At 41.5% G+C, this 20,843-nt stretch overlaps 1 protein-coding gene and 1 non-coding gene across 2 annotated transcripts in view; one reads left to right on the top strand and one right to left on the bottom strand.

Annotated features, from left to right (window-relative positions):
- The window catches only part of HHAT (hedgehog acyltransferase), a 364,592-nt gene that overhangs the window by 22,958 nt on the left and 320,791 nt on the right, over nucleotides 1-20,843 (top strand). Inside the window, exon 5 of the mRNA XM_055084098.1 lies at nucleotides 7,383-7,450. Coding sequence (XP_054940073.1) covers nucleotides 7,383-7,450 — 68 coding nt within the window. The remainder of the gene's footprint in view (nucleotides 1-7,382; nucleotides 7,451-20,843) is intronic.
- LOC112067599 (U5 spliceosomal RNA) lies at nucleotides 17,313-17,429 on the bottom strand. Its single transcript, XR_002893379.1, has one exon. It is a non-coding gene; the product is annotated as a U5 spliceosomal RNA (small nuclear RNA).

Here is a 20,843-nt window from a genome sequence, read left to right as displayed (position 1 = left end):
AGATTGCTTTTGCTATTTGGGGTCTTTTGTGTTTCCATACAAATTGTGAAATTTTTTTTTCTAGTTCTGTAAAAAATGCTAGTGGTAGTTTGATAGGGATTGCATTGAATCTGTAGATTGCTTTGGGTAGTAGAGTCATTTTCACAATGTTGATTCTTCCAATCCAAGAACATGGTATATTTCTCCACCTATTTGTATCATCTTTAATTTCTTTCATCAGTGTCTTATAGTTTTCTGCATACAAGTCTTTTGTCTCCTTAGGTAGGTTTATTCCTAGATATTTTATTCTTTTTGTTGCCGTGGTAAATGGGAGTGTTTTCTTAATTTCACTCTCAGATTTTTCATCATTAGTGTATAAGAATGCCAGAGATTTCTGTGCATTAATTTTGTATCCTGCTACTTTACCAAATTCATTGATTAGCTCTAGTGGTTTTCTGGTAGCATCCTTAGGATTCTCTATGTATAATATCATGTCATCTGCAAATAGTGACAGCTTTACTTCTTCTTTTCCTATTTGGATTCCTTTTATTTGTTTTTTTTTTTTTTCTCTGATTGCTGTGGCTAGAACTTCCAAAACTATGTTGAATAAGAGTGGTGAGAGTGGGCAACCTTGTCTTGTTCCTGATCTTAGTGGAAATGGTTTCAGTTCTTCACCATTGAGAACTTTGTTGGCTGTGGGTTTGTCATATATGGCCTTTATTATGTTGAGGAAAGTTCCCTCTATGCCTACTTTCTGCAGGGTTTTTATCATAAATGGGTGTTGAATTTTGTCAAAAGCTTTCTCTGCATCTATTGAGATGATCATATGGTTTTTCTCCTTCAGTTTGTTGCTATGGTGTATCACGTTGTTTGATTTGTGTATATTGAAGAATCCTTGCATTCCCAGAATACACCTCACTTGATCATGGTGTATGATCCTTTTAATGTGCTGTTGGATTCTGTTTGCTAGTATTTTGTTGAGGATTTTTGCATCTATGTTCATCAGTGATATTGGCCTGTAGTTTTCTTTCTTTGTGACGTCTTTGTCTGGTTTTGGTATCAGGGTGATGGTGGCCTCATAGAATGAGTTTGGGAGTGTTCCTCCCTCTGCTATCTTTTGGAAGAGTTTGAGAAGGATAGGTGTTAGCTCTTCTCTAAATGTTTGATAGAATTCGCCTGTGAAGCCATCTGGTCCTGGGCTTTTGTTTGTTGGAAGATTTTTAATCACAGTTTCAATTTCAGTGCTTGTGATTGGTCTGTTCATATTTTCTATTTCTTCCTGGTTCAGTCTCGGCAGCTTGTGCATTTCTAAGAATTTGTCCATTTCTTCCAGGTTGTCCATTTTATTGGCATACAGTTGCTTGTAGTAATCTCTCATAATCTTTTGTATTTCTGCAGTTAACACGTTTTCTATTGGAGGATGTCCATCTTACTGTAGACTCAGTAAGTTTAGCCTTTATTCTTCAATCCATCTCATATGTATTTGGTATATTGATAAGAAGTGTGAAGAGTTAAATTACCTTTTTTCCCAAATAGGTAACCAAACACTATTTAATAAGTCTTTCTTTATTGAATTATAATGCAGTCTTGATCATGTACTAAATAATTATATCTACTAAATTCTTTTATGGATATGCACACATGCATACACACACAGTATGGGGTCTGTCTTTTCTGTTTCACTGATTTCTCAATCAATTCTTACATCAGTACTGTGCTGTTTTAATTGTTTTTGCTTTTTAAATGTCTGAATATCTGGTGGCGTAAGTTACCACTCCTGTTCTTTATTTCCATTCTTAGCTATTCTTACTGGTTTATTCTTCGAGATACGTTTGAAATTGGCAGGTTCCAAAAAAAAATCTCATTAGGGTTTTAGTCAGAATTACAGTAAGCCTAGAAATTAATTTGTAAATAATTGACTATCTTATAAAATTGCATCCAGGAGTATGGTATTTTTTTCTCAAGGTTTCTGTTACTTCCTTTAAAAAAAGTTCATGGTTGTCTTCATAATAGGCCCTGTTAAAATTCCTAAGATTATTTATAAGTCTTTTTCTTCGTTTTATAATTGGAATACTTTCCAATTATATTTTCTATAATTTCTAGCTGATTATTTCTGGTCTATAGTAAAGTTGTTTATTTTGGTTTCTCTATTTTATGTTCCAAAAATTATTGAATTCTCTTAGGGTTCCACTGGCTTTTATCATTTGATTCTCCTGGTTTTTGTACTTAGATAATATCCACACATGATGATAATGGTTTTGCTTCATCTATTATTACTTAGCCAGGACTTCTAGAACAGTATACTAGTTGGAGAAGAATGCTATCCTTATTTTGTTATCCCTGACTTTAGTGGAAATCCCTATATTGTTTTACCATTAGTGAAATGCTGAATAAGCTTTTTTTTGGAAAAAAAACATGTTAAGGAATATATCTAGCTCCCTTTTACTAAAATTTTAAAATCAGCAATACATGTTGAATTTTATCCATTTTTTAAAAGTATCTATTCAGATGATTACATAGTTTTCCTTTCCCAACCTATTGATAATTGTAATCATATTTCCAATATAGTTTATATGGTTTCCTACAACAAACCTACTGTGACTATGCTATTTTTAAATACACTGCTTGTTTCTGTGTTTAAAAAAATATTAATAATTTCTAAGTGAGATTAACTAGCCTGTAGTTTTATTGTTTCATCTGCAGATTTCAGTATCAGCATTCTGTTAAGTTTTTGAAATGAATGGGGAAGCTCCCCCACTGACTCCGCCAATATTATGGAACTGTTTAAGTAGTATATGAAGTGTCGGCATCATCAAAGTTTGATATCATTCGCTTGTAAGTTTGTCTAGCCACAGAGTCTCTTTGGAAGTAGACTTATCGAAAACTTTTCAGTATCTTTCAGGATTATTGGTATACGTAGCTTTTCTTCTTAAGTCAGTGTGAGTAATTTATATTTTTCGATTTCATTGAAATTTTCAGATGTATTAATGTACCGTTGTATATCATATTCTTAAAATGTTTTGAATTCTACGTGTGTCCTTTGTTTTAGGAAATTTAAAAAGGCTTTGTCTATTTGGTAGGTTGTTTCTCTTTTTCGAAGAACAAGCTCTTGGATTTATTTATAAATTCTACCATTTTTCTGTTCTCTGTGATTACTTTCTGATGAACAGCAGCCACCCTAGATCTTTTTGGCTTTACAGAGCCCAGGCTCACCTTTCATGGAGTAGCTATCTTCCTGAAAATTTGCAGTTAGAGACATTTTTATAAAAGGAATTGTGCTTTCCATTGATTTGAGTTTTTATTTCACAGGTATTTTATTTTCATTTCTTTAATCTTCAGTGACAAGCAGTTAATGTTTCTCTAAATAAACTCTGTGACACCAGAGAGCCCTGATATTTAAGCAAATATGGAGCAAATCATTTGAATTGCCGCCTCCAGTTTCTTTTTTCTTTTTTTTTTTTTTATTATAGTAGGTGTTTTTAAAGTGGGATGCAAATATAGTTGAGCATATTCATCTTTTGGCTTTTGTTTGTTCCTTTACATGCCTTTTCTTATCACTTGTCACTAATCCCGGCTTATGAGAAAAGGATATAGCAGCTCATTTACAGATTAATTCTTTTATGTCGTTCATGCAACATACTAACCTGTCATAGGGGACAGCCTTTGTCAATCCGGAGGTAATTTTTCCCACTTGCTCCTGTGATTAGAGGAGTTTGGTTGCAAGATGGCTGGTTACTTATCTGGTGGCCCCAGTTCAGGGTAGAGAAACAAAGGCTACCAGTCCTATGTTTGTACGGGTGGCCTGTGCCCTTGGAACCAGGTGAGCTGGCTGCCCATGGACAGAACCACAAGCGGCCCTTCAGTTAATACAGCCTTGTGAAAGGACCCAACTGCAGGAGGCAAGGTCTGGACAGCCTGTCTAGATAGCCAGCATTAATAGTGTGTGCTGTGGTGCAGCTAGGACTCCGAGTATTCTATTTGGCAGGGCTTCGTGTTATATTTGATCTTTTTTTTTCCATGTTACCTATGGCCAGGGTCATAGGAAACCATCAAGTCGCTGCCTTCCTACTGGAATCCCAAGTCTCCTGGCCCACCCCTTCCTCTCAGGCTTGCCCTGGTGTTTTCTTCCTAGATTGACACTGATCGTCAAGGGAGGGGCTTGTTGGCTTCCAGAGAGTCGGCTTTCTTAAAGCCTGTGATTAACCTCTCACAATGACTTGGGACGGGCCCCGGGCTGGAGGGCCTTTGAAGGCAACCCTCAGTGTTAGACTCTACAGCGCCTCACTCCTCAGGCCCCCTGCTCCCCCAGCCTTTGCTCTGTGTTGCATCAAAGCTTACGGCTTTTTCTTTACTGGAGCGTTTCCATCTTAGTCTGGGGCTTCTGGCTCTCCAGGGAGCCCTAAGGATTCCCACGCAAACTGTGTGCCTGGTGGCCTGCCTTGATAGACCCCAGAATTCCTAAGGAGTCACAGATGAGCAGCTCTTTCAGGGGGATTTGAAGGTCATTTATGTGTATATCGCTTTGCATCCTATTTACATATATGATTTGTTTTTGCTTGGGCTATTTCTAAACCACTGTATTATTCCCTGAGTGGGAACTGGAAGAGAAGAGAGAAGGAGCCCACGTACTTCAAGAATCTCATGGAAAAACCAGCACCTTTTCTTCCCTCTTGTATATGATCATGTACTTGTGCATATTTGAGAGTTGCTTACTATTAAATTCTCGTGTGTGTGTGTGTGTGTGTGTGTGTGTGTGTGTGTGTCCCTCCCCTTCTCTCTAATTACCCCTACCCCACACCGGAATTGATTTCCCATCAGACTGTTGAGGGTGAAAGGGTAGGTAGGTTAGAGGTTTTAAGTGAATGGTTTACCACCACAGCTCATTGGCGATGATTGAAATGCGAACCCTAGTATTGAGGGCTCATCAGCAGAAACTGCTTAATTTCTCTGCTCTCAGGCAGTTTTGTGGAGTGCTGAATTTGGGGAAATGGAACCAGGGCACCTAGAAGAAAGGGCTGGCTCTGCCCACAGTCAGGCCCGTGTGGTGCAGAGAAAAGTGCTCAGGTAGAGAAGGCTTCTCTCTATTTGCAGCGTCCTCTTGCTTGAGGGAATGTGAGTTATGATGAAATCTCGTTCTTGCCCAAAGGGTGAGGGTGTGGGGTCCTCATCTAATCAGGATAATCAGAGAAGTTCGGAGGGTCATCACCCTTCACGGAAAGATCTCCTGCTACAGTTTCTCAGCTTCTGTTCTACCAAATTTGGTAGAATTCAACCAAACTTTGGTAGAACTCTACCAAATTCTATAGCAATGCATTTCAGCTAACTCAAGACGGTCTGAAGACAGTGATCACCAAAGTATCATGAATGGATTTAAGTTGTAGTTTAAATGTATGTCATACAGCATTTGTTTGTGTCAAGAAATCAGAGAAGGGTGATTGGTAGGAATTCTCCAAAAGCTGAGGGAGGGTTTTGGTGTAGAACCATACTGTCCATTGCTGTAGCCGCACGTGGCTAATGAGCTCTTGAAATGTGGCCACTTCAAATTGAGATGTGCTGTAAGGATAATGTGTCCATGGAATTTTGAAGAATTAGTAAGAAAAAGGAATGTAAAATAACTCATTAATAATTGTTTAATATTGATTCCATGTTGAAATAATGTTTGGACATATTAGGGTAAATAAAATATTCTAAAATTAATTTCACTTTGAAAAATTATTTTTTTAAAGTGTGGCTACTAGAAGCTTTAAAATTATAAACGTGTCTCAGATAGTATTTCAACTGGACAGCGCCAGACAGGATTTCATCTTAATTCTCATGTCTGCATACGATTCCTTTTTCCCACTAGAGGGAGACGTGTCCTCATTTGGGGGAGTCAGCTGCTTAGCTTGTAAACTTCACTGCTTTGAAATGTACCCTTTTAAAAAAGAAGCACTCAAGTTTTTGCTTTGTTTCAATTACGCATAATTCTGTTGTTTCTGGAGGTTGCACTTTGTAGGAAAGTGAAGCCAAAACAGAAGAGGCAAGAAAGCAGAGAGGTTTTCCCCCTTCTTTTTGTTAGCGTTCAGAGAGACCTGTTACTTTGTTGGATTGTAGTAGCTTGCTGCTTGTTTGTGGGTTGTTCCCTTGGAACTTGAGTCTGTGTACAGCACAGCGCACACACACGCACACGTACACGCACACACACACACACACACACACGCAGTGTGGCCTGTGTGCAGCTGTAACAGAAAGGACCAGGGCAATCACACACCGCCACAGCACCTTCTGGACCTTCTGGAATTAAGTGTGAATGTGTCCTGGAGTTGCGCCCTGTGGCACACTGGGCCCCAGTACTCGATGAGCCTCCCTTTTCTGCTTTTCCTGGGGGCATTGTTGCCTGGGGTTTGAGGCTGGGGCTGCTGTTTGCATCTAGTGTGTGTACATCTGCCCTTTGATCCTACTCTGAAACCAGCATCATTTCATGATTACGTTTTAGTGACGCACTCTCTCCTGGTTTTCCTTTGATCTTTCTGGGTAGCTCCTTTGTGGTCCTCTGTGTTTATTGTATGTTTGTTTGTCCGATGAGCACTGGATTTTTGTTTTCTTGTCTATGCAGTCTGTGCCCTTTTGGGTGATCTCAGGCATGCTGGAGGCTTCATTACTACCCATATACTGGGGACTCCTAAGTCTTTACCTCCAACTGAGGCGCTGTTTTGAGCTCCATCCATGCCCATCCAGCTGCCTATTGACATCACATAGACACCCCAGACTCAGCCCCCATAGCACTCCTTACCTCCCATATCACGGCATTCTTCAGCACCATTGTAATTTCTTATTATTTGTTTGTCTCTCTCATCCAGTGTACAGTAAGTCCCAGGAGAGCGAAAGCCTTGCCAATCGTGTTCTGCGTTATTCCTGCTATTTCACACTGTGCCTGGTTATTGGTCACCCTTAGGAAGTATTTGAATCAGATTTTTAAATATTTTTTGTTTTAAACCAATTGTACTGTTTACTTATAAGCATATGTATTACCATTATACAATTCCATCAATAATCTTGTTAGCTTTATATCACAGGGCTATGATCATCATCATTTCTGTTTAAAAATTTTTTTCACCATCTGTACAAGTGGGGCGTTTGCCCTCATCCTTCCTGTGCTTCCTTGTGCTGGAAGCTTTTGCGCTTAATCCCTCTCCTTTTGTGACCCTTATGACAAATTAAAGGGACATTTCCATCAGCCCCACCATGTATTTCCAGGAATTGAGGTCACAGAAATGAAGGAGTGTGACATGTTTCCAGGCCTGTAGCTCAGTCCACGGGCAGCTTTTCCAGGACGTATTCCAGTTTCCTTTGGTACCTTTCCTGTTAAACCAAGCCCAGTTTCATTTGGATTCGTGACTAATGCACACTGTTTTTCTTGTCAGAACATGAAGAGGAACTGGACCAAGAATTTGAGCTGGAGACTGACACTTTATTTGGAGGATTAAAGAAGGTACAGAGTGGATCAGTGATAAACCTTTTCAATTTTCAAACCTGGTTTCAGTGTTTTGCATCACTTTTGTATTTGACATTGACCCAGCCATAATACTCAGCAACGACTGGACATTAAGTACCTTTCCTGCTGTAAAAGGTGCAAGTGTGCCGTGTAGAGAAAGGCATTCCCCGTGCTTTGTCTTTATCTCGTCCCATGTTCTCCTCTCAGAATACTAGAGATGTGGATCAGTAACCTTATCGATTCATGCACATTTCACTTTTGTAAAGTTTAGGAAGTTCCTTCCTGACCTAGCCATAGCTATTGCAATCAAATGTGGCTCCTGGACACTCCCTATACCAACTCATGGCAACTATGGAACTGTTTCCTTCCTGCCTCTACTGCCCCTGGCCGTCCACACCCTGCAAAGCATGCTGGGAATCCCCCGCCCCTCTGCTCCCTGGTTCCGGGTGGCAGTGGGCCATTTATCCTCCACTGCAGCTCATTGTGCCTGCTTAGATCGCGGGCAGGGTGGCCGCTGTTACTCTCCTAGTGGTGACGGTTAGCACTTCTGTTCTTCAGAGTGTGTCATGGGTAGGTACCAGACCCTCCTCTTTTGATTGCAAGATGTTAGACTACTTTCTGTGTCCCACCAGAACCCCTTTCCTCTTGAGTCTGTCTCATTCTTCCCCTTTCAGTTTTCCAGGACCCCATTTCAGTAATGACTTGGATCACACGACGTCCAGCTTCATCTCATAGTTTGGGGTTCAGGTCAACCCTAGTGAGGAGCTGTGTATTTGTTTTTCTAGGCATTTGGATATGTTTAAAAAATGATATCACAACATTGCTTTTTACTATTTTTGCTCTAAGTGTGTAGTGTGCCAGGTATATTGTAAGTTTAATCAGCTTTTGTTGGTTGGCTTGGGGCATAGAATGATGCTTGCACTCCAGGTTCTGAGCACCTGACTTACAAATGAACTTTGGAAGACAATTTGTTTCCAAACTGGGTACTGCCTGTATTGATATCTTCCTACTTTGAGGGTTGCAGATCTTACTTAGAATTGAAGAAAATTGACTTCAATTTCCATTTGATTTTCTAGGGTAACCTGTCCCTTTTCTTCCAGCTCTGGCTCTGTACAGAGCCACCGTATTAAATACATGGCCCATGTTTGTCTGGGGCTGGGAAGAATGTCCTGCCCTGCGTGATGCTCTTCCCAGTTGTTCTACCCACCAGACATTTCCGTGAAAAGTTGGACATAAATTTAATTTTCGTTCATCGAATCCATTTGTAAATGTTTCTGATTTAAATAAGCCCTTTTTAGGATTATTAGTAAGACATGTAATGTGGGTGGTATTGTGCCCACTTCAGAGATGAGGAAATTTGGGAAGCTTTATGTCACAGTGGAATTTGAGTTGTAACAGTGTTACAGAACTCAGGTTTAGCTGCTCATTGCTCAGGAATCCAATACTGAGAGATAAGTGTTGGGTAAAAGGAAAGGTAGCTTTATTGAGCTAGCTGTCAATCCTGGCGAGAAGGTGGACTCATGTCCCAAAGAACCAACTCCCCAGGTTTTGCTCAGAAATTATATAGGGAAAAGAGGAAGGGGCTATGTGCTGAGGAGAGGGTTGCGAGGTGCATGATCAGCTCATGGACATTCTTGGTTGGTGGTGAGGCAACCAGGAGTCAACGTCATCAACCTGGCTCTGATTGGTCTGGGGTCTACGTGCTTGTGGGCAGCATATAGTTAACTTCTTCCACCTGGTGGGGGTTTCAGTATCTGCAAAACAGCTCAAAGGACATGGCTCAGAATATATCTATAGCCCCTGAGGAGAAACTAAAGGTCCTTGACTTTGTTTAATGGCTAAACTATTGTTTGACTTTTTCCTTTGTTTTTGCATTTTCTCACTTCTCTGATGAAACTTACTTTTTGGCTACAGTTTTTCTGCAGACGAGACAGGTGGAGGACAGTGGGCGGTGGTGGGGGGGCGGTTGTCCTGGGAAGGCTCCATTGGGTCCTGCTCTGGTTACAACAGCAGATAGCCCTTGTGAGTGTCTGGGATCTACTCTTTAGAAATATACTGCTATTGGATCTCTTACAACAGAAAAAAATGGTGATTAAAAAAAAATTTTAGAGTCATAATTCAGGCATTTCAGATAATACTGAATTGTTTGCCAGGGGCAAAAATAAGCAAACTCATTTTAGACTAAGAGACTTTTCGCTGAAGAGAAGCAACTGTGAGGCAGTATGAGAAGCTGAACGAGGATCAGGCCCCGACAGGTTTGGAGCTCCCATGGATTTCACTGTTGCAGGCTCAGCCCTGCTGGGTGTTGCTACTTCTAGACAAAGGGGCTTTGTCTTCGCTGGCTTTCCAGCTCCCACCACTCCATCACGTTCAGCTGCTTGACTCCCTGCCAAGGCTCCAGACTCCTGGGGACGTGACCTCTTCTGTGCATTCTCCGTGACAGCCCCCCGTGGTGACGGGCACAGGCAGCGGATGTCAACGTTTAGGTCGACCCTGCCTTTGTGGAACAGTGCACAAGGCTCAGATAAAAGCTCCAAGGACTGTTTCTATTCTGAAAAATCTCTGTTCCTCTGTCCTGCTGACCATCCTTCCATCCATTCATCTGATGGTATTGAGCACCTCTTGTCCTCATCTTTCTGTATCTCATTACCCTGCATAGGGGATGGGTAGTTTGGAGTCCTAGAATTTAGAGGGAAAATGATGAGCCAGGGTGGATAGCCAACAGATGAAGGAAATTGACTCTGTGTCCTTGGTGAAGATCATAAAATAGACCCGGGGCCGTATGTAGTGACAGGAGGTTCATTGATGTCTGCTGAAAGTCTTATTTCAGCTAAACAGAAGCCTAATAGGTTCTGAGTATTTCCTTTGGAGGTTATGGGAGGTGGCAAGCAAACGCTCTTCTGGTCTAAATTCTAATCAAAAGGTGAAACTAGGCATGAGTAGAAATCGTGAACTTTAGAAGGAAGCTTTTATGTTCTCTGACCAGTCCATCCTTTAAATGTCGCTAAACCTCAGCACTGCTGACCTCCTTTGTTTGGGGGCCTGTTCTGTACATTGTAGGGTGTTTAGCAGCATCCCTGGACTCCACCTCGTAGATGCCAGTAGCACGTGCTGCTCCAAGTCATGACGGTCACAAATGTCTCCAGGCATCGCCACATGCCCCCTAAGGACAAAACCGCCTCTCTTTGAGAACAGCTGGCCTGCAGTAATATTTAAGGGCTTTGTCATGCTGACTTGGCCATTTCTTACCTTTGCTCATCCTGTTTCCTCCTCTGGGTTGTGCTTCACCTCTTCCCTATCTGGTCCTCACTCACACTTCACATCTGAGCCCAGCTGTCTCCTGTCACGGAAGCATTGCCTGGACCTTTAATTTGGGCTTAATGCTCATAATTCCGGACACTTCTCTGCTTCTCTTTTTATCTCCTTCCACAAATACAGCTTTTAACGCATGTGTTTCTGAGCCCAAGTCCATGTGGAGTGCTAGGGACATAGTAGTGAACCAGACAGACAAACTTCCTGTCCCAGTGTCTCCTAGTGGGGACAGACCAACAGTAAGTAAATGAATAAATGTAACAGCCACAGATTGAGCTAAATGATGTGAAGGAGGTGAACAGGGTGATGTGTAGTCCTGCTTTGGATTGAATCTTGTACCCTATTATGATAAATATATTTGTACAGTGTTTGTTACCTTGTAGTATCCATCCTCCACCAGACTGTGAATCTCACAGGGGCAGGGCTGGGATTTAATGAGTCCTGTATCTTCAGTGCCTGGGACAGAGTAGGTGAGTATTTTGCTGAATTTCACTGCAGGGAAGAGTGAGTAACGCTGTGCCAGGTGGCAACATTGGCGTAAAATGCATCAGTCCTAAGTTCACCTAGATTGGCGTGTACGTGAGTGCCGAGTGGGACAGTGTTGACAGAGCAGGGATAGATCACCGGGGGCACAAGAAATCCCACACTGCTTCTGGGGGCAGACCTTCCGCTGAGCTCCACAGAACAGGTGGGATTTGGCAAGGCCATCGGTAGAGAAGATGCTCTTCCGGAGGGGCTCAGTGTGGTTGGAAAGGAGACGAACGTATCAGGGTGATGGTGACTCGAGGGGAAGCTTCCCTTAGGACAGTGAAAGGTTGCTGGGCCTGACCACAGTCCTCCGGTTGCCAGTGATGGTAGGGAGGATTATAGCCCAAATCAGGAACACCTTTGGGTCTTACCATTCCTTTGGTGTAAAGCTGCTTGTTTCTGCCGAGACGCCAGTTGTGGTGGGGGAGATTGCGTAGGTGTAGCTGTCAAGGAGTGTTCAGGTTACATATGCTGTGACGTTTGCATCCTGTTTTGTGATGTGTCTTTTTCCAGGCTTGAAAGTGCCTCCCCGCTTGGGCTCCAGTGGCCCCTTGGAGCAGTCCTGCGCTGGGAACCCATGTGTGGCCGGGGACGGGTCGAGCCCATTGCCTTTCCAGTTCTGGCCATCTGTCTCAGTGTTTGGTGGTTCCCTTTTCTCTTGCCTAGTGTTCTTGCTAGATGTCCCAAGAATATGAAGGAAACTTTTTAGTGGCCATGTTCCTTGCTTGTTATTTCTAGATAGTAGGTTCTGAATCAGACTGACATGAATGAAGCTCCATGTTGGGTTGTATTATCATGAATTTGTTTTCCTTTTATTTTTATTTCTGATTCAAGATAGTTGTTATAATGGAAAGAGCACAGGTGTGGAGTTGGATGGACTTGAGTTCAAAATGCAGTTTGCTCCATTTTGGAAAATCATTCACCTCATTTGAGCCTTAGTTTTATGTTTTGGAGTATGGGAATGGGAGGTCTCATTGTGGAGAAAGAGATGATGATAAAACACCCAGCCTGTATGTGGTTGGTGCAGAATGGATCCTCAGTCCATGCTGCTGTGGTCATTATTTTGTCCTTCCATGGATGATGACGTCCTTGCTTTAGAGCTAAGATTTGTTGATTGCCCCTGTCTGGCAAGGAGATAATGTTCTACAGAGAAACATTTAAATCTAGAAGGGGATGGATTGCTACTGAAAGGAGCTCTCAAAAGCCTAATGCATTATGAAGAATTTTACATGTAATCAGTTACTCATTTCTTTCCTGAGGACACCTCTTCCTGTGACAGTTCTGAAACTGGGGCCCACTTGTGAATGAGACGTTCTTTCAGAAGTAGAATCAGAGAGGAATTTTCAGTGCCTGCCAAGAAGGTTAGAAAGAGAAGATCAGATCAGAGAAGGGAAGCTTGATCACTTAATGTCTTTGAATGTTAAGAGAGAAGAGGGCTCAGATTTTACCTATAAAGATTTTAATATTCAACTTATTTATAAATTCCTCTGTATTTTGATACTTAAAAAAAAAAAAACAACTCAGCAAGCTCTGTGTTGAATCCTTTAACAAATATTCATTGAGTGGCTGCTGTGTGAGAGGCTTCTAGGCTGGGTGCTGGGAGGCTGTGACCTTGCAGGCTCTGTCTTCACTGGGCCCTGAATTCGGGGGACACTGGTGCTGAGACAGTGAGGTAAGCGATGCAGCTATTCACGGGGCATGCAGAAACAGAAGGTGCCTGTAACCCAGACTCACAGAAATTAGAGCTGAGGTATTGGAGGAGGATGGGTGAAGGAACAGCAGACAGAAGGACTGGATTTGAGAGAGTCATTCAGTTTGGCTGGGAGGTTGAGTGAGAGGAAGGGATGATACAAGATAGACAGGGGCTGGATCGTAAAGGCCATTGGGTGCCGTAGGTGGAGTCTGGACTTTATTCAGAAGGCAAGGGACGGTTACTGAAGGGGTCGGGGCCGTTGCCATTTCTTCTGAGGACTCTTTGAGGAGCCTTGGGATTTCCCTGCCTTGCCCGCCTCTCCCAATCTCCCCCACTCAAGGTTTGTGCATCCCTGGAGTTAACGTCCCGGAATGTATATCTCATAATGTTCCTCGAAACCCATGCATGGCTCCCCATTTCTTACAGTATAAAGTCCAGACTCGGTGGCTGACATTCAGCCCCATTTGTCCACTGGCCCTACCTTGTTTTTAGCAGCCTCATCTCCATGTAGTAACCATGTGCTACTAAATAACAGGATCGTCTGCCATTCCCCAAGGATGCCTTGAGGTTTCTTCCCCGTCATCCTCATGCAGACTGGGCACACTTCCCTACGGCTTAAGGAACAGCCCACGTGGAACCTTTCCTGATGCCTCTCCCCTGGTTCCTCCCCCTGTTGGCATTGATTTCTCCCTCCTATGAGCTCCATTCCCAGGACTCCTCCCCGAGCCTGTGTTATAGAGCAGTTACCTGTTTTAGATGTAGGAGGATCTTTCATCCCTGCCTCACTGGAGCAGGCATTCAGTAGTGGCGGTTGGATTAAGGTGGACATGGCTGTCTGGTTGGGCACTTATTGTGAAGGATCATCGGCCCCCTGGCAATGTTTGCTTTGTTTCACGTGTCTAAACTCTGGCAGGTTTAGAGAGTGTAGGCCTTACCTCGTTTTCATTAAGCCGTAGCTCCTCAAAGATGATTCCGGTGTTGTGGTCGTGTCTGCCTTCCTCCATCTGATGGGAACAGGTGAATGTGTGGTTTGGCTGTTTGTGTGAATTTTCAGCCCGTTCTTATTAACAGAGGAATGGATTTGATGCAGCTTTGCCCCTTCACAGAGGGGCTGCTCAGCAGAGGTAGATTCTTGTGTCCTGTACCAGCCCCTCCAGGCAGAGAGGGTGTGGGCTGAGGAGTCTCCAAATGGTCGGGGCAAGAAGCCCACAGACTAGTAATGGAGGGAAGGTTCCCGAGCACACGCTGGGCTTGATTCCCTCTTGTTAACATGAAGAACTCCTGCTCTTAACCTGCAAGTACGCTGTCTCTTGTCTAGTCTCGTCCCTGCTGGATGTCCTTCCTGATATGCAGGAGATTTGCAACTAGGTGGGGGGAAAAGTGAGGCAGTAGTGGTTTCCTGGGGAGCACAAGAAAGGGAAGCTCTCTGCCTTATGTGAAAATAGGGTCTGTAATGCAGATGGATAAGCATCAAATTTGCTTATTAGCTCAGCCACTAAGGCCCCTGCTTGGCCCTCCTCTCTCTTTCATATCAACTAACTCATGCAAAATATTGTTTTTTTAAAAAAATTAATTAATTAATGATTGATTGATTTTTGTCTGCGTTGGGTCTTCGTTGCTGCACGCGGGCTTTCTCTAGTTGTGGCGAGCAGGTGCTACTCTTTGTTGCGGTGCACGGGCTTCTCATTGCAGTGGCTTCTCTTGTTGCAGAGCACGGGCTCTAGTCACGCGGGATTCAGTAGTTGTGGCGCGTGGGCTTAGTTGTTCCGCGGCATGTGGGACCTTCCTGGACCAAGGATAGAACCTGTGTCCCCTGCATTGTCAGGCGGATTCTTAACCACTGCGCCACCAGGGAAGTCCCCCCAAATAGTGTTTATTTTGTTATAAAGGTTCTTCAAGGAGCCAGGAGAAGATAAGATGAAGTTAGAACCAAGGGTTTAGCCCTGCAGGACTAAAAAATCAGGTGTGTGTATGTGTGCACACACACGTATGGAGGGAGAGAAGAGAGAAAAAGAAACAGGTTGAGAGAGAGAGAGGTTCCCCATGAATACTTAGTAAAACCTTGAGGTGATGATATAGGTTTGGAGTGGTGAGCTATTTCTCAGCCACAAGCCAGTCAGTTTACAAGTAATTCTTTGCTAATCAACTGCTTTTCTATAGGTGCTGTGGGTTAACGGAAGTAAGAAGCATAGTTTCTCTCCTCAAGAAGCTAATACTCCATCTGAGAATGCCAGGCTGCCATGTGGCTTTAATAGGGATGATGCTCTAATTATTTAACGAAGGGCAGCAGCATCAGTCAAGCTGAAGAGATAGCAGGTGTACACAGCCAGGACAACTGACCCTGCTTGTGTGTCCTGCCTGAAAATCGGCATTACGTTTAACATAGTGTTTCCATTTTTATCAGTGTCCCTGGTTGATATAGCCAAAAATTGCCAGGTGAGTTTCCAACCTTGGAATGACCAGGGAAGGCTCCCCGGAGGAGGTGGATCTGAGCTGAGCCTTGAACAGAAGGATAGTGTTTTGAACTGACCCGAGTCTGTCTGATTGTTGAACAAAAATCAAATTCTTTGGTTTTACTCTTATTAGCTTCTGGTAGTTGGAGGTGGGTGGGAGTTAAATATCTTCCTTTCCTGTAACCTCACTACCAAATGGTACGTCATAGGGAAAGAATTCAGATCTGAATTCTGCCCCGTGTGCAAACACTTATTATTTATTTCTTCTGTGGCAGGTACAAAATCTGCCACTGAACCTGTTCTGTCTTTAGGTTCTCCAACAAGCACCCTGCAGGAAGGATTGATTCATCTGAGGCTGAGGCAGTTCTACTCTGTGGGCTGGAGCAGACACCCTGCTAGTCTGACAGGGGGAATGGAACCTCATGAAGTAAAGGGACATAGAAGCCCAGGGGTGCTAGAAGGAGGGCTGTTTTCTCTGAAGCTCTGGGTGCCTGCTTCAGGGATTCTGATGCCTCACCCATATGAGGTTATTGGAGGCTGAGAAAATTTCTAACCCACTGCCTGTGTTGAACACCACTTCCTTCATTTGTAAATTACTTATTTCTAACATTCTTAATGCTAATAAATTCTCAGGTGCAGCTTTCAGTACCAGTATTGAAATCATGTGAATTGTAGCCGTGTCCGGAACTGGATTTCTCACTGGGACCCTTCAGATGCTAACTCATTCCTTCTGGAACGTGGACTCTGCATTTGGGCACTTTTATTGTCAAGAACAGTCCCTCAGGGTAGAGGGGGTTGTTTACACAGCATACCCTATGTAAGTGCTCCAACAGATAGGATTCTGAGAGGAGGAGCAGAGTTCAGCAGTGGCTTAGAGCTGAAATTTGGGGAGAGACGTGGGGGAGTGGGGAGGAGGGGAAACACTTCCTTTTCCCAGTACATTCCCTAAAAGTGGTGCCTGTCACCATTCTTTAAAAGGTTATTACCTTTTAAAATCATGACATGACAGTTGATAAGTCTTTGTTAAAAATAAATTAGAAGCAGCTGCAGGATAAAAGTGAGATCATGGGCCCGTGGGAGATGTGAAGGGTGGTGTCTTTGTGTGGGGAACTGACTGAAGCCACTTTCAGGATCACAGTATCTGCTGAAAAGTTCAAGTTGGTGAGGGTTAGTCCATTATAATTTTGCTCCTGGGTTGTATGAAGGCAGTTATCCAGCTAAATTTGATCACACATATAGACATTTATTAGGCAAGCACTAGAAACCAGTTCATACCAGCCTGTTTGCTGGGCTGGATGCAGTTTCAGGAGGCTCTTTGTCCTTTAGGAGCTGGTACCACTACCACGCATTGAAGGTTCCTTTCATGGCTATGACATCATGCACTGGGGATTCTGGACAACCTGGCGTCAGACCACCACATACTTTCCAACTTGTAACTGAATACAGGACCTTTGAGTGGGGCTTCAGGGCCATCACTTAGGATAAATGTTTTCAACATTTTAGATTCTTCATTATATAGGGGAGGGAAGGGGAATGGTTCATTTGTTCTAGCCAATGTTTCTGACATGAGTGGTAACTGGCAAGTCAAGACTTCATCAGTGGAAATTCATTTGACATAAATTTATGACATTTTACTAGAACAGTTCAGGCAGAAAACCAATAAAACTTTAGTCTATAAGCTTCTTACTTATAATACTAAACTGTGTAGGTTAATCAGAGCAGTTCAAGTAGAAAACCAATAAAACCTTAGCCTATAAGCTTCTTACTTATAATACTAAACTTTGTAGGTTAAGAGGAATAATGGCATGTTAAAAACGGCCGGAAGATGGGTTATTTCAGAAAAATCATGTCTTTTACTACAACATCAGACACTAGCCCTGCCAAAGCAAGGCTTCAAAAAATTTGTTGAACACTCAGACTTAGTTCTCTTCACGGAAATCTTTAGTAAATAGGCAAAAGATTTATTCTATCTGAAGAGAAATCAGAGTATAATACTGGCTTACTAAGCTCATTTCTCCAGTAAATGCAGATCCTACTTCACTGATGGTGGCTCTTTATCCCTAAGGGCACTTCCTGCTTAAAGTTTGTACAAGGAATTTTGTAAGCAAACTTCTCATAGTTAGAAATGTTGAGTTGAAAGGAATATTCTTTTAAACTTGAAAGGATTGTACTCTATGCAGGGTACTGTGGGTATGCAAATGAGAAGTCTGACTCATCAACTTTGAGATTCTGCCAATACCATAGTATTCCTAGCATGCCTCCGGAACCACCATTAGGGGGCGAAGCAGAGGTCTACGTGGCTGGGCTTTAAACCCCGTCCTGGTTCAACCATGGAAACTGCAGTTTTTTGTATGTGGTATATTGAGACTTTGAGTGTGGTTCTATTCCTTTCCTTTCACTAACCACCAACACAATTAAAATACAGAACCAGAAAGAACTCCCTTTCTGCCTCTTTCTAGTCACACCCATCCTGCTCTCACCATCCCTAACCCATGGAAGCCACAGTTTTGTTTTTCCATCTCATGAATTTGTCATTTGAGAATATTATATAAATGAAGTCATACAGTATTATAACCTTTTGAGACTGGCTCCCTCCCCCGCCCCCAGCTTAATGCCCTTGAGATTCATACAAGTTGTGTGTATCAGTAATTTATTCCTTTTCTTTGCAGGGTATTAGTTAATGATATGGATGGACCGCAGTTTGTTTACCCATTTGACACGTGAAGGACATTTCGGTTGTTTCCAGTTTTTGGCTATTATAAATAAATCTGATGTGAATATTTGTGTACAGGTTTTCGTGTGAACTTAAGTTTTATTTTCTCAGGGATAAATACCCAGGTGTTTGATTGCTGGATTGTATGATAAGTACATGTTTGGTTTTATGAAAAACTGTGTGAACTGTTTTCCAAAATGGCTCTACCATTTTACATTCCCACCAAAAAAATGTATGAGATACTCAGTTTCACTGCACACTTGCTAGCATCTGGCCTTATTAACATTTTACATTTCAGCTATTCTGATAGGTGGGTAGTGATATCTCATCATGGTTTTACTTTGCGTTTCCCTAATAGTTAAAAATGTTGAACATATTTTCATGTGCTTATTTGTCATCTCTATATACTCTTTGGTGAAATTCTGTTCATATCTTTTGCCCATTTTTACTTGGATTGTTTGGTTTATTTTTACTGTTGAGTTCAGAGAGTTCTCTGTATAGTCTAGATACTACTTCTTTGTCAGGTAGGTGGTTTGCAAATATTATTTCTCAGGCAGTAGCTTGACTTTTCATCCTCTTGGTAGGGTCTTTCACAGAAATCCAGTTTATTAATTTTTTTTTTCTCTTAAGAACTGTGCTTTTGGTGTCATGTCTAAGTACTCTTGGCCTAGTTTTATGACCCAAAGATTTTTTTTTTTTTTCCCACAAAGTTTCCTAGTTTTGCATTTTACCTTTAAGTCTGTGATCCCTTTTGGGTTAATTTTTGTGTTAATTTAGGTAGAGATTTATTATTATTATTATTTTGCTTATGGATGTCCAATTGCTACAGCACCTTTTGTTGAAAAGACTGTCTTCCTCTATTGAATTGTTTCACACCTTTGTCATAAATCAGTTGGCCAAACTTGTGTGGCTCTATTTCTGGGTTTTCATTTCTGTTCCATTGATATATGTATCTGTCTTTACACTAATGCCACATTTTCTTGATTACTGGTGAGTCTTAAAATCAAGTAATGTAATCTAACTTTATTCTTTTTTTCAAACTTGTTTTAACTCATTTAATTCCTTTGCCTTTCCAAATATGCTTTAGAATAAGCTTTTCTATATCTACAAGACTTTTTGCTGGGATTTTGGTAGAATTCTGTTAAATTTATAGATCAATTTGGATAATTGATGTCTTCACCATGTTGAGTTTTCCAATCCATGAACACAGTGTGTCTTTAGATTTATTTACATCTTTTTGGATTTATTTCATTAGTATTTTGTTTTTAGGAGACAAATTCTATACATGTTTTGTTACATTTATGCCTAAGTATTTTATTTTTTGAGTGATTATAAATGGTTTTACATTTTAAAATTCAATTTGCACATGTTTATTGCTAGTATATAGAAGTACAGTTGGCTTTTATATGTTGACCTTATATCCTATGGCTTTTCTGAGCTCATTTATTCCTTATTGGAGTGTTATTTTTCCTTTCTTCTTGGACAGACTTGTTGAGTTTTTCTGTGTAAACAATCATGTCACCTGCAAATCGGGACATTTCCATGTCTTCCTTTTCAATCTATATGACTCTTATTTTCTTTTCTTACTGTGCTGGCTAGGATTTCTAGTATTATGTTGAATAAGAGTTATGAGAATGTACATCCTTGTCTTTTTCCCAGTCTTAACCATTAACGTCAGTCATTCACCATTAAGTATGATGTTTCTGTAGGTTTTTCTGTAGATGTTCTTTATCAAGGTGAGGAAGTTTCCCTCTATTCCTAGTTTTCTGAGAATTTTTATGAAGCAGTATTGAATTTTGTTAGATGATTTTTCTGCATCAGTTGATATGATGATGCTATTTTTCTTCTTTAATTAAGAAAATGTTAATATGTTGGATTACTCTGATTGATTTTTGAGTATTGAACCAGCCTTGCATCCCTGGGATAAACTCCAGTTGGTCATGGTGTATAATTTTTTTATATATGTAGCTGGACAACACTTGCTGATATTCTGCTGAGATTTTTCTTGTCAGTGTTCATGAGGGATATTAGACTGTAGTTCTCTCTCTCTGTACTGTCTGTGTCTGATTTTTTTTGACTGATTATATATGGGCTTGTATCTTTAATTTCAGATTTCATGTGTTTATTACTAGACTTAGAAAATGAGTTGGGCAGCGTCTCCCCTATTACAGAGAGGTTCTTTAGGTGTCAGGTAGAATTCTTTAGTGAAACCATGTGGGACTTGAGATTTCTTTTTAGGTATTTTAAAATTATGAATTCAATTTGTTTGATGGTTAAAATGATATATATATATATATATTTTTTAATATTTGAATTTTATTTTTTTATACAGCAGGTTCTTATTAGTCATCAATTTTATACACATCAGTGTATACATGTCAATCCCAATCGCCCAATTCATCACACCACCAGCCCCACCGCCCCGCTGCTTTCCCCCCTTGGTGTCCATACGTTTGTTCTCTACATCTGTGTCTCAATTTCTGCCTTGCAAACCGGTTCATATGTACCATTTTTCCAGGTTCCACATGTATGCGTTAATATACGATATTTGTTTTTCTCTTTCTGACTTAGTTCACTCTGTATGACTGTCTCTAGATCCATCCATGTCTCAACAAATGATCCAATTTCGTTCCTTTTTATGGCTGAGTAATATTCCATTGTATATATGTACCACATCTTCTTTATCCATTC

The sequence above is a fragment of the Physeter macrocephalus genome, chromosome 4 (assembly GCF_002837175.3).
Source record: "Physeter macrocephalus isolate SW-GA chromosome 4, ASM283717v5, whole genome shotgun sequence".
Lineage (NCBI taxonomy): Eukaryota > Metazoa > Chordata > Mammalia > Artiodactyla > Physeteridae > Physeter > Physeter macrocephalus.
Note: the sequence above shows the minus strand (reverse complement) of the source record. Positions and strands in the feature narration are given on the sequence as shown.